Consider the following 13,751-nt stretch of genomic DNA (forward strand, 5'->3'; position numbering starts at 1 on the left):
AAAAATAAAAAATTACAATTGTATTTTTTATAATACATTTTGGGTTGTTTATGTGTATTCAAACAAGATACTAATGCAGCATTGCTTTTTAAATGAAATTAATAAGTAAGCTTCGATTTAGCTTCAAAGATTTGGTGTGGGGATGATAAGGAGTAAGCTGTAAGGACAGCATTTACCCCAGCTCTTCATTCCCTTTATATCTGCATTTTGACCAATTTAAAAATAAAGTAAAGCTTTTTTATATTTGTTCTTACCTTTCAGCTTAATGTCCATAAATGTTATTTTAGCTATAAATTGCATCTGTCTGAGCTCTTCAGGCACCTCACTGTTCATAGGCAGTTACTTTTTTCATTGATCATGTCATCGCTGGGTAATTATGATTAAATACTGATATTTATCGGGCAACAAATGTCTACACATATTAATTCATATTAATTCATTAACACTGAGTCTCTGAATAAGTATTATAATAAATGATTGGCCAATAATGTCCAGGTCAATAGAAATGTGTTGGTAACGCAGCAGAAGTTTAAAACATCAAACTAAGAAGATTTTCTCTCCTCTCACCAACATGAAAGACTGAACATTCATTCTCCTTGTCACATTAGCTTGTTTTAGCTGGAACTACTTCTGTACAGCAATAAAAACAAGAGTCACTGCTGACATCCAGGCAATACTTCAGGTCTTAGATTTATAAGCATTCACGGCAGGCCCTGGCAGAGTCCGGGAGCTGGACCCAATCTGTTTAAAGCCCCATTTGGACCTGTGCCTCGTGTCTGGGTGAGTGTGGTCTCCCCTCACTCAGTAAAAAGCTGGGCTGACAGACAGACAGACCTATAAACAAGCAGCTTTTATCTCTGTGAGAGAGAGCGGGCAACAAAGAGCCCAGCTGCCCGGCTGTATCCCTTCCACCCCTCTGTTTCCCCTTTTATCTTTCCTGTCATCAGCCCACCATGAAGAGGAGGCGCGTTGGCTTCCAGAGGTGTGCTCAAACCTCTCTGCTGTCTCTTTCACAGCTTCTTCGTTGATATCCCACTGTTGTTTCCTATGTCTGGCACAACAGCTGAATGCTACTGCAGAGGGCAGTGATATGAGTAATTTTGTTGATTTGTTGGAAATAAACACCGACTTTCCAACTGAATCAGTAATAGCATAATTGCAACACTTAGGATAATAACGGTTCCCTGAATAGAGCAGTGCAGGCTTTTCAAAGTGGACCACATTGATCCAAATGACAGTATATGTGACAATCTGAGCTAACCTAGAGGACCCTTCAATTTTAGCCACGCTATTAGCATAGTTCTCAAGACGGGAATGACCGTCGTCCACTTCAGGCCAAACATATGTATTTTTTTTAACATAGATGGATTTCTATGGGAAAAACAGTCAAGACATTTATTCTCCTGTTTAGACTTGTGTCTAAACTGAGTCTTAATAAAGAAACATAATTTTCAAAGGGGGTATTAGCTTGCAAATTCAAACCATTAATGTGAGACTAGCTAAATTTCGGCATCTTTGCACTTTTAGTGTGAACGTTTTAACAGCTGATGTTTTCAATAAGTCCAAACAACAGTATGCCTGATTAAGCCTCACAGAGCTGCTCATGTTGCTGCAGCTTTAAGTCAAGAACCTGTGGTTGACCCTGAATTGTTGCTAGGTGCTGCCCTGTTGGCTATGGCTGCCTTTTGCAGCAGCTCTCTCTTCTTTGTCTGTTTCGTGTAATTTTTTCATCTCTTTTTTGTAATCTTTGTAATTGGAGTGGATCATTACTTTGTATGGCTCATTTGTTGCTCATGGACACCAAACTTTTTGTGTCTTCAGTGATATTTATACTAATTTTTCTCCTGTGTTTGTCTGGAGATCCTACATGTAACTATGGTCACATTGTTTACATGTGAACTCAGCTGTTAGCAGCCTGTAGCATGTCAATGCTAACTGGTGTAAGGCCTGATGTCTTCCCACAAGGTGAGGAGAAGGAGGTGAGGAGGAAGTGCTGGTTCTCAGGTGTGAGCTAAGAAGTGATGACATGGACCTGTCTTTCCATCCATCGTTATTGGGAACGTAAGATCTATCTCCAATAAGATGGACGAACTAGCTGTGCTAACACAGTAACAGAGGGAATACCAGAGGGTAGAGTAGCATCATGCTATTCACAGACATGGCTAACAGAGCTAACATCAGACACCAACGCCACATTGGAGGAGCTTCACCTGCTGTGAGTAGACAGGATCCTGGAGACAGAGACTGAACAGACTGCTGAAGAAGTTCAGTCCTGGACCCTGTGGAGGTGGAGGCTGGCTGAACTGGACAATGATGGACAAGCTGTCGTCATCTATTTTCTTATGGACCATTTTGTACTTTCTATACACTTTCTTACTTTTGTTTTCTGGATTGCTGCTGACTTCAATTTTGTTGTCCTTGTTACAATGACAATAAAGTTCTTTTCTATTCTATTCTATTCTAAAAGGTGATTCTAATAAAACTTAAATATTTTAAGAATGACTCGTGTTTGTCAGGCAGGTAATGAGACTGAACCAACTGTTTTAATTTGAGGAAGTTCAAATAAGTTTACAGGTTACTAAATCTATTTACTGATTTAAAATGAAGGAATCTTTAAGGGGCAAACGTTGATACACAGATTTAAGGCTTTCCTCTGCTGATGACTGCAGTTTTACTAGAGCTCAAGAATGATGGGAAAAGTGTCTACCATGGTTACAAAAAATGTATTGATTGACTTCCAGTCAATATTGTTTAATGCTAGTTGGAAACTTCAGTCAATATTCTGTGACCAGTGTTTCCTCTTCACCAATCTGCTGAGATAAAAATATGTTAATCCCCTTCACATGTGTGACTTTGTATGCACAGCCATGACCCTTTGACACAAACCTCCATCTTGTTGAGGGACACCCAGCAGTCTGAGGGGAAGTCCTGCAGCATAGGAACCAGGAATTGGAGGCAGCCATCCCAGTGACACAGCAGCAGCATCATACCAATCAGGTTAAAGATCCGCATCACAGCACTGGCCAGGTCATAGGTCATATGGAAGATCTGGAGCAGAACAATGGGAGAGGAAGTAAATCATAAACCAGGCTAAGATGTTCGTTGAGTCTGGAAAATGAACTCAGATAATAAAGATTTCATCACTGAAGATTTTGAGTTTATTTCTCAGTGGCAGGACAGGCGTCCCACGTGGCTCCACAGTCTCCTTTGGATCATACCAAGTTTGATTAATGAATAGGGGAAGCAGGTTCCCATCAGTCCCAATTCAAACACAGCAGGAGACGCAGGATTTTTTTAACAGGGATACACAGCATCAATCAGAGGCTCCTACACACACATACACACACACACAGTCCATTCACACACAGACAATGCTCACGCAAGCCTGCAGGCACACTAATACAATAACAACCCAGACAGACATGCCAACACATACACAAACCAACGGAGTGATGGACAGGAACCATCATGATCCTTAACAAGTGATAGTCTATGTTGTCTGACACATCAATCATTTGGAGTCACTGGACAGTCATTTGGTTTTCTAACCTGATAGACTTCAGGAACACTTTGATGCTTTACATTTCAATTTTTGTATTTGATGAGCAAAAACCTGTTGAAGGATCAAATCAAGGCTTCTGGTGTTTTCCAAAATAAAAGTCAAAAAACTGTTGTTTGAAGCCAATAAAGACAGACTGAGGAATGGGTTATCTGTTCCTCAGTGCAGCTGAGAGAGGAGTGGTACTCTGTGATGGGAGTGATGTGGAATCAGACTGGACATAAATCACATGTGCTGATCTTTCTAAATGCAGCGTTAACCTTTATGTGGTTTTCACTGTCAGTCTTTATCAGTCAGCAACTCACAGAACAGATTTGTTCGTCATATCTTCTTCGCTTAGGGTGGATGAGTGAAACTGTGCCGTATGCAGTCATGTTATGCTGCCTGATGATGTTCAGCACCATGGACAGCTCCAAGAAACTTTCAGGGACTCTAGAGCTGCTGCCAAAAATGCTAAATACTGGTTTAGAGCCAGATCTATGCACCAATCTTGTACTGTAATTAAATTACTGGTAGAAAAAGCAAAAATATAAACATGTAAATTATATTAATACAAATAGTTTATTATGGATTACTGGCTCCTACTGTGAGAGACTACAAAAATGCTTTTAGGTTCAACATCCATGTGACTCAAAAACAAATCAAAAACTTAGATCTGAAGCTTCAATATCTTTTACATTAAGTTTAAAAAGACGGGGTAAAAAAAAACAAAGCTGGAATTTAAAGGAGATGCAAGGCAGGACACAGACCTTCAGGAGGGTCCCTGAGCTGAGCTGCAGCTAACGCTAACTTAGCTCTTTGTTTTTAGCTGCTATGTCTGTTTTTAGGTAAGATCCACACAGGACTCTAACAATACACATGCAATACAAATGTCAATGATACACCTATAGAGGTGCTGAATTTGGGCTGGTGTTCAAGTCTAAGAATGGGCATCAAAACTGTAGGTCTTCTTGAAGTGCAAGTTTAGCTTAGAAGTTAAAGTGCAGTCTTTGTAGCAGCAGTCACTGCTCTGACTCTTGGCCATGACCCTTTGCTACATGTTATTCCCCTCTGTCTTTTCCCTATATTTCCTGTCTCTCTTCAGCTGTCCCATCCAGGGCAAGGATGCCCAGAAAGCAGCTTAAACAAAAAATAACTTTTACACAAAACTATTTGAAAGCCTCTGTTCATGATAGTTTAGGGTTTAGATTCCTGAGTTTTTAAGTAAAATAGATTTTTCAAAAAGATACACCTTTGTAATCAGACCTCTCCTCTTCTAACGTCTCCACTCTCCATAACATCCATACTCTCATTCTCTATGCATGCCAAGTATCCCTTCCCATTTTGCACCGTGTGTGTGTGTGTGTGTGTGTGTGTGTGTATGTGTGTGTGTGTGTGTGTGTGTGTGTGTGTGTGTGTGTGTGTGTGTGTGTGTGTGTGTGTGTGTGTGTGTGTGTGTGTGTGTGTGTGTGTGCGCAACATATAATATCTTCAGAAATCCAATTATCCAAAGGTCAAGTTCGCAGCCAGGCCCCACTGCGCTGCTCACCACTGCAAAATGCCAACACCAGGCTGCCAATACTGGCATACACAAAAAGTCGACTGATCGCATGACATGGTTGCACCTTCGGTCTCCCAGGCCGCTGTCTTTCATTTGAGGAGGCAGGAGTAGGAGGAGAGTCTGGAGTCTGGAGCAGGGCTGGTGATAAAGTGAACAGCGTAAATGAAAGCTGAGTGTGCCACAAAGAGCAGGAGTCTGCTTCAGGTTCAGGCTGGGTTCAGGAAGCAGGAGCGCTACCTAGCAAAAGCACCTACCTATATTACAACGTAACAGTGTCATTGAGCAGATGCTTTTGTCCAGAGTGTTGTACACCCTAGAGCGAGCACAACACAAGTAGGATCTAGACAGGAGGGGAACAACATGAGCAAGTGCTACAAACAGCTTTAAGTGTGACTGGACCCAGGTGCTGCCTTGACCTACTCAAGGCGACTCACAGGGTGTGGAGAAGGATTTTTTCTTTTTGAGTTTGTCACCACAATATAAATCATCATCATCACAGCAAATAAACAACATATCTTTATCATGAAACATTAATTTCATTGAGGGACTGGGCAAATCAAATGGGGTTGGGTTACTCATACCACCACTGAGGACTACAGAGAGAAGAGCAGCTGACCTGCAGAAGTGCTCCTGAAAGAGCAGATCCTGATCTGCAAAGTCCCAAGGAAGAGTCTGGTTCATGACTTAGGTAACTCTTGTGATGAGAGTGCCAAACGCCTGCCACTGCAAGACTGTTGCAGTGGGGGGAAGTGTAGCTAAAGATGAGGGACCCCAGGTAAGCAAGAGCCCTTTTGTACCTCTTTTGTGCAGCAAGAAGTCAGGATTTGAATTTGTTGTATGCTGCACACTGGAGCCAATGGAGTGACGTGCTGTTTAGGGTTGATGACCAACACCCAACACACTGCAGGATGGTCTGCTGAAGTTTGACTGTTCAGGGAGACCAAAGAGTTGCAATAGTCGATGTCTGCATCACATCAAACATCAGCCAGTCATCTGCCCATTCACCTCATGAGTCTGATTCAGAGGCCAAGTACTCTCAAGAAGGGAACACATCATCATGGGTAGCGTGAAGTACTGTTTAGTCTGAAAAGCATTTTTTAAACCTGTGTGATCTCCCCTCTGGCATCTCCTCTGAAGCTCCAGTGAGGGATTCTAGCTTGTATTTTATGATCTACAAGGATAACAAGGCCACACTTAACATATTTGACTTTTCCATTTTGTTCATTTCAGTGACAGCTGATCCCTGTCAGACAAAAAGGGCCTCCCTATGTATTTTCTTTTGGACAGGTTACAGTGAGTGATGTGCTTGGCAGCTGGGAGGATGGCAAGTGAAGGCTTTTTCATAATCATTTAAAATTGTATGACCATGTACATGAGAAGGAGATTACTTAGTCTACTTGGTCCACCAGGGCTCTAAGTAGGAAGGTAAATGAGAGTTCTTCTGAGTAGCTTTAGAGCTCCAGAGAAAAACTTAACTTTCCTTTTGGCTTTGGCACACCATGTTAATAAGGTATGCTTGCTGTGTATGTCTAAATATAGTTTCTTTTCCAATCAGAATTTAAACCTGCCTTCTTTCGTTAATCTAAGTCGCTAATAAATGTGTAAAAAATGTTCTTTCTCTAAAAAAGTAGCATGCGCAAAATTACTGTTGGATTCATGACACGTGCTTACCAGCCAATTTTGTTTTGACCACCTTGTGTAAATTAGTGAATTAGCATAAATTATGGTATTCAATACAATTAGTCTATTTGCAATTATTACAACTGAATTTCCTTAATGGCTTTTTTCTTTTATTAAAAGTAGTTTAAATATATCATGCATTTAGTAAAAAGAGTATGTGTTTACATTTCCTGAGAGAGTTGGTCATCATCATTTATGGTTTGAGGAAGCTCTATTTTTTTTTTTTTTTTATTTAGCAGTTTAAGAATAAATTCTTGTAAGAATATTTTAAGGGGGACATATTACAGAAGATCCACTTTTATAAAAGAAATTTGTGTCACTGGCATGTCTACGGCACCGCCTAATAAGAATATCCACCCACCCCCTTCTTTGCTAGCCCCTCTTTTCTAAAAGTCTCTCCTCAAGCGAGCTGTTTTGATAATACAGCTACACACATCTCCAAAACAGAATGATGCTTTCATGTCTGGCAGTTTGTTTGTTTGTTTTAAAGTTACCGTGTTACAAACATGATTTGAGGACATCACATTTCTTAATCAATTGATTTTGTTTTTTAAGTATAACATTTCACCTTAGATGAATCCCAAATTCATACACACAGTCTAAGCACATATTTGTGTTTGCCCACTGTTAGTGAATGAGGCCTAATAACTAGAGCCCGACCAATTAATCGGTCGGGCTGATTAATCAGGCCGATTATGCCTGTCACCGATTAATCAACATCGGCCAAAATGTAGCCGATTATAAAAAATTTTGCTCCGCGGAGATTCTGTCGCTCCTGGTCCTGTGTGTCTGTGTGTTGTGCTGCACACTGCCCGAGTGCCCGCCCCCTCTGTCCACCATTATCTAATGTAAGACTTTAGAATGACGTTTTAACATTGTGTTAGTTGCTTTTTTGTGAGATAAACAGAGATAAATGCTACTGTTATTTCACACAACCACCATTATCTAATGTAAGAGTATAATAACGGCATTTTAGCGTCATGTAAGTTGCTCATTGTGTGTTTACAGTTTGACTTTTTTTTCTACTTACTGTGTTTAACGTTTGACTTCTTTATTTATTATTGTGTTTACAGCTTGTTCTTATGTATCATTGGTTGACACTACAGTTCTTATGTTGACAGTTTTATAATTACAATTCCTTGTTTTAATTTAATGGTGTTCTGTCTCTGTCTTGAATCTTATGGGTATTATAATAATTTGTGTTCATATACAGTATATATCCTGTGTATATCAATGAATTAATTATATATATCAGCTGATATATCAGATATCGGTCGATATATCGGATATCGGTCTATTTATCTGATATCCGCTGATATATTGTATATCAGCTTTTTTTTGCCCCCAGTATCGGTATCGGCATCGGCCCCAAAAATGCCATATCGGTCGGGCTCTACTAATAACACAAAAATGGTCCAGGTTTATGGGCTAGCTCTGTGTGCTTCTTTAGATTAGAACTTATTTCTGTCTATCTAAGAACTAGGTAAAACTCTTCACAGAAGCTTTAACTACTCACACAAGTACTTCACTGTTGGTGGATTTCTGTGAGCTATACAAACAGATACTTTCTTGCTTAAATCTGACTTAAAAATGTATCTCCATAGATCAAAGTAAACAGGACCAACAAAGACACACATTTCCTTTAAAAAATTCTTTAAAAAAACTGCTTTCAACCTGTTGCTACAAAACCCAATCAGCTGGATTCGACTTTATCCCCATGTCTGACTGGGCAGATATTTCAGTTAAGCTTTCTGACCTGGAGTGGTCAAATATCATAGAGGGACCGCGCTAACCAACAGCCACCCACCAGAGAAGCCACTGCTCTGATTCCTATAAATGAACAATCAGTGACGTACATAATCATATTAAACAGCCCCCTAGTGCTGCATATTACCCTCACCCTGTACCCCACCTGCTCTTCCTCTGGCATCTTAATTGATTAATTGTGTTCTCCCATGCTAATAGGCTTCTTATTAGATCAGCTGATGCCACCTGTGAGACTGCCGGGTCAGACAGGGAGGCAGAATGGTAGGGGGGATTGTCTGACAATAACAGTAATTAGAATGCAAAGTTAGTTAAAGCTGCTGACATTATACATTTCTCACCAGGTGGCAGGTGAGAACATTACTGTGGAGCCTGCAGGCAGAGGAGAGCAGGCCGCTCGGAGCAGACAGAGAGGCAGATTGTTGGTTTGGTCTCCAGCCAACATCAGCATATTGGAGGGAAATCAGTGACCTTTCATCACTGGCTAGAGTTGGTGTTTCTTCCTGTATGATTGGAGTTGGTATTTTATTTACACTGGGACAGTCATGAAACATATGCTCTTACCTCTTCCCATTGGTGAATGTAGCGTATTAATCTGGAGAGCCTCAGCAGCCTCAAGAGACTCAGGATCTTGGTAAAGCGGACAATCCTCAGGGCCCGAGCAGTCTTGTACACCTCTGAGTCAATGCCTTTCTCAACTATTAGGAATATGTAATCCACTGGGATGGAGGAGACAAAGTCCACAATGAACCAAGTTTTTAAGTATTTCTTTTTGATAGTTTCAGGGTCCAAAATGATGTCTGAGTTGTCCTCGATGATGATTCCAGTGCGAAAGTTAAGCACCAAGTCCATGAGGAAGAAGGTGTCGGAGACCACGTTGAAGATGATCCAGGGCGTTGTGGTCTCGTCCTTGAAGAAGGTGATGCCCACGGGGATGATGATCAGGTTGCCCACCATGAACAGCAGCATTGTGAAATCCCAGTAGAACCTAGTGGGTGTGTGAGTGTGTAGTTGTAGTGTGTATAAGAAAGTGTGTTTACATAGGTGTGTGTGTGTGTGTGTGTGTGTGTGTGTGTGTGTGTGTGTGTGTGTGTGTGTGTGTGTGTGTGTGTGTGTGTGTGTACAGGAAGGGAAAAGGGGGAGGGGAAGGACAAAAATAGAGTCAGATAAAGGGAGTTGCAGTGGAAAGCAGATAGGCACTGGAGACCTCTTAACTGAGGATGGAAAAGTGTAAACAAAGAGCAGTAGTCACACTTTGCCTGCTTGAACATGCAAAACACCAATGGCAGAGGCGTATTAAGGTTAACTTTGCATTTTCAAACTCATTTTACATTATTATATCACAAAAAAAAATCTCATGCATATCTACTAAAATAAACAAAATTGAAGTATGTGCTTTTTGTGATCTTTGAGGGAAAAATTCAGAGTTGGCTGATAAAATGTTTTGTCTGCACTGTCTAGAATTGCTTACATGTGATGCCTGAGGTTCAGAGACATTTTTAATCTCATATCTTCCCTTTTCTGTTATTTAAGCAAGGTTGAATCAAGTAAAATGACTTTTGTTTTGTTTTGTTTTAGCTTTTAAATCTCACAGTGTGTGATGGAAAGAATGTGAAATTCTTGTTTTTCTGTAAGAGCACATTTAAAAAAAAAAAAAAAAAAAAAAAAGCAACCAAATAAATGAAATGTGTCATGTGCTCATTATGCATTGAAAATGGTTTGTTTAACAGTAAACAAATTGTGCTTCACTGTGAAACACTTTAGAACAAATCTAATAAAATCTTAGACAAAGTCTTAAGCCACTTGTTTGATATTCCAGCAGAGCTGAGTTGTCCCCTCAGTAATATTTACCATGTTTTAAATCCAGGATTTCTATGGCCCCAAACAGAGTTCATTTCTGATATTTTTGTGTAGCTAGCTTATTGGATTTACACTTCATTCTCACAAAACTAAGAGAACTAATTAAGCACTAAGCTGATTAAATCGTGTTAAATATGTTTCTTCGAGCACACTAAGTGTAACCACTGACCCCTCAGTGCGTGAGAAGCTGGGTGACTTGCTATTTGCAGCCAGTGGTGAAGTGGCACTTAGTTGACAGAGCCAGACAGGGAAACAAAATTGGGGTTTGAGCCCGTCAGAGGAGTCTGCAGGACAGGTGCAGCGCTGAGTCATTACACTGCGACTTACGCAACAAGCTCTGACTCCTCTACTTCCAGATAACAACAAAAAACCGTCGAGATGAAAGGTACCCTGATGTTAGAGACGACTTTGGCCTTTAACCTAGCATCAATTAGCACAAGAGTCATGGGGGCAGTTGTGGCGTCGCGCGGTGGGGAGTTCACACAGTGATAGAAATGTCTCCAAAGTGGCCTATAGTCAAATTAACGTATCTCTGCAGCTAAAAATGTGTCTCCAGCTTGGCTTCCACGGTCTACTGGCTCGGTGTTATGTGATACCAAAGGGCCAAACGTAAAGGTGGCACGCTAGATTTTTGAAGGTAGCGCTCCGACGCGCGAGCCGACTCCAAATTAGCTGGGAGCTGTCCACCCACTGTGGTGCTGGAAACAAATGGCCCTGTCGACAGCTACACATACTGATTTCAAATTCAGATAAACGTCGAATAAAACCCAAAACAGACTATTTCGTCGAACCCAAGTCACGGGGAGCTTCCTTGGCTCGTGCATGTCACTAAATGTTTGTATGACAAAATAGCTGCTTCCCGTCCAGCTGGGTCATCAGTGTTGGGGCCGAGATAAACAGAGCGCATCCGTCATTAAAATGCAGGATCCGGGGAGTCGAACAGGCGGATGTGTCTCCAGTGAGCATGCTTGAGGTTTTCGCACACTTGGCTCAAGGTGACATTCCATTACTGAGTGCATCGCGTACACACACATATACACACACACATAGCCTACATCCCGTCAGCACGGCTCTTGTCGCAGAGCTTAGACTACCACGAATAATAAGCCTGTATTTGAATAATAATGGCATTTTAAATGAGCTTAAATTAGCGTCAGAGCGCTGTCCTCTTTGTTAAATGTGCGCGTGCTTCAGCGAAAAGTGGGGTTGTGTTAGCAGGCCGAGCTTGCTGGGTATCCCAGACATGCTACTGTACATATAGACTGGAATAGGATTTGTTTACAACCTTGAAAGGACACTTCTCGCTGAAGTCCATTTGCCTGACAACAGGTTGTTTGGGGGATCGACGGCAGCACGTTGCATTGCATCGATTAGAATCTCTACAGATTCACTCCGAGGGGATGAGATGAAAAGTCAACTGCCTGTAGCCTCGTACTATAACCATACATGTGTTCCCCATTAAGCTACAGTGGATTCGCACAGTAAAGTGAGTTGTGGATGACAATGAGGACCACACGGCCCCCTCATGACTTTTAACGTGAAACCAATAGCGGCCCCAGCTCTTACCTGAAATCGCTGTAAGGGTGGATAATCCAATTTCCAGCTGATTTTACCCTCTCCTGCTCCCTCTCTACTGCTTTTTGACTACCATACATGCGTAAGGAGAATTTGTTAACTCCAGGCTGCAGCATACTACTAAACTGCCGCTGCATAAAGCTGGCTTGGCTGCCCCGAGGCTCCGTGTCCTCGGCGGGCACGATTGGCGGTCCATCCTCCTGTTTCTGGAAAGTGACAGAGTTCCTGGGCTGCTGGGTCTGGGTCTGAGCCGGGCCATGCAGCGAGGACGAGGCTTTCCGGCTCGGTGCGTTGGAGAAGGACACCTTGGAGTCCTTCTTCTCAGGCACGCCGCTGGACACAGGGGTTGCGCCGGGGTTAGCGCTCTCTCCTCCTTGCCCCCCGGTCAGAGACCCGCCTGGTGTTATGGAGCCATCCATGCTGGCGGTGGCCGAGTTACAGGCTCCCCGCTTCATGCTCCCTCCGTCCTCGGCCCTCCCTGACCCTCCTGTCTGCTTCTCCTGTTTGGAGATGATTGAGCGCAGGCTCCCGGTACCCGAGTCCCTCCTGCATTCTCCGTTTTTGTTGCATTTCATGCTGGAAATTGGAGCGACGCTGCTGCAACCATCACCCACTGTCGCGTTCAAAACCTCTAACGCGACCGCTGATTCCGACGCCTCCGCCCCAGATGCTCGGCTGGTTTCTCCGCGCCGGGCAGCATCGCCCGGACAGGGTGTCTGGGTCTCGGCAGATCTGGAGGCAACAGTGGGCCGTGTAGCGGCGGGAGCGTCCTCTGTGTGCGTATGGCAAGGCTCCTTGTTGGAGTTTCTCCTGGAACCCGAGGACGCGGCTCCCCCTCCTGGCGTAAAGTTCTTCATCCTGATACTGCCGCCGCCTCCTCCTCCACCTCCGCCGCTGCCGCTCCCCCCGGCTCGGCGCAACCGCGGATGCTGAAACTTGGACTCCTCTTCTCCGTCCTCCGTCTCGTCCATCACGACGTTGCTGGCTGCACCGGACTGCTTAGCGCTCGGTGCGCCGGGTGATCCGGAGTCCAGGCAGTTCTGGCTGCTGCTGCTTCTTGTACATTTGGACGCGGCAGCCTTCGGTGCGCTGATGCGGCCACATCCGCTGGCGCCTACCGCCTTCTTCTTCATGGTGGCAGCAATCGCCGGTGAAACCTCATTCCTGTCCATGACATTGAGCACATCAAATTTTGCTCCCAATTATCTTTGGAGAAAACCAATCAGAGGTGGAGGAGCGATAGAGAGAAGAAGAGGAGAGAGGGAGAGAGAAAGGAGAGGGAGACAGAGGGAGGGGTGGACGTGACTTCTTTGCAAACTACTGCGCTTTTACTTTCACCAGTCATTGTGTCAAAGATGCTCGAGCGTCAAACTAATTGAGCCCTTTGACTACGTCAGATATCATTAAACTATTAGCGTACACCGTTGCTAATTCAGCTGTGGCTGCTTGCAGCTGAGGCCTCTCGGTCATGACCTGAAGCTGGAATTGCCTTAAGAAGCTCTTTGCAAGCAAACACTCTGAAGAATATGATTTACGCGTTGCCAGTCAAGGTTTAAACTAACAGCAAAAGTTTAATGACCAGGTGTTAATGAAAACTCAAATGATGTCATATGTTTTAGAAGGTGTTTTCAATGACATCCTCACTGTGAAGAAGTCACTCAGAGTGAGTGTTTAGCGCACCCTAGCGGCCTCTCAGAAGTGATACAGAGAGGGGTGAGCCTATGCTAAGAGGTCTAAAATGTCAAATTTAAGATTTATTAAAAAAAAATAAAA

The 13,751-nt window shown here is 43.0% G+C and overlaps 1 protein-coding gene across 1 annotated transcript in view; it reads right to left on the reverse strand.

The window, feature by feature from the left end:
- LOC141804338 (potassium/sodium hyperpolarization-activated cyclic nucleotide-gated channel 2) overlaps positions 1–13,221 on the reverse strand; it is a 49,598-nt gene extending 36,377 nt beyond the window's left edge. The window contains exons 1-3 of the mRNA XM_074688712.1: positions 11,970–13,221; positions 9,108–9,531; positions 2,887–3,048 (exon numbers count right to left, since the gene is read on the reverse strand). Coding sequence (XP_074544813.1) covers positions 2,887–3,048; positions 9,108–9,531; positions 11,970–13,150 — 1,767 coding nt within the window. The 5' untranslated portion in view covers positions 13,151–13,221. The remainder of the gene's footprint in view (positions 1–2,886; positions 3,049–9,107; positions 9,532–11,969) is intronic.
- Positions 13,222–13,751: the final 530 nt, after the last annotated feature.

This window comes from Halichoeres trimaculatus, unplaced genomic scaffold (assembly GCF_033239565.1).
Source record: "Halichoeres trimaculatus isolate MK-OKI-2021-1 unplaced genomic scaffold, fHalTri1.1 fHalTri1_scaffold_15, whole genome shotgun sequence".
Classification (NCBI taxonomy): Eukaryota; Metazoa; Chordata; class Actinopteri; order Labriformes; family Labridae; genus Halichoeres; species Halichoeres trimaculatus.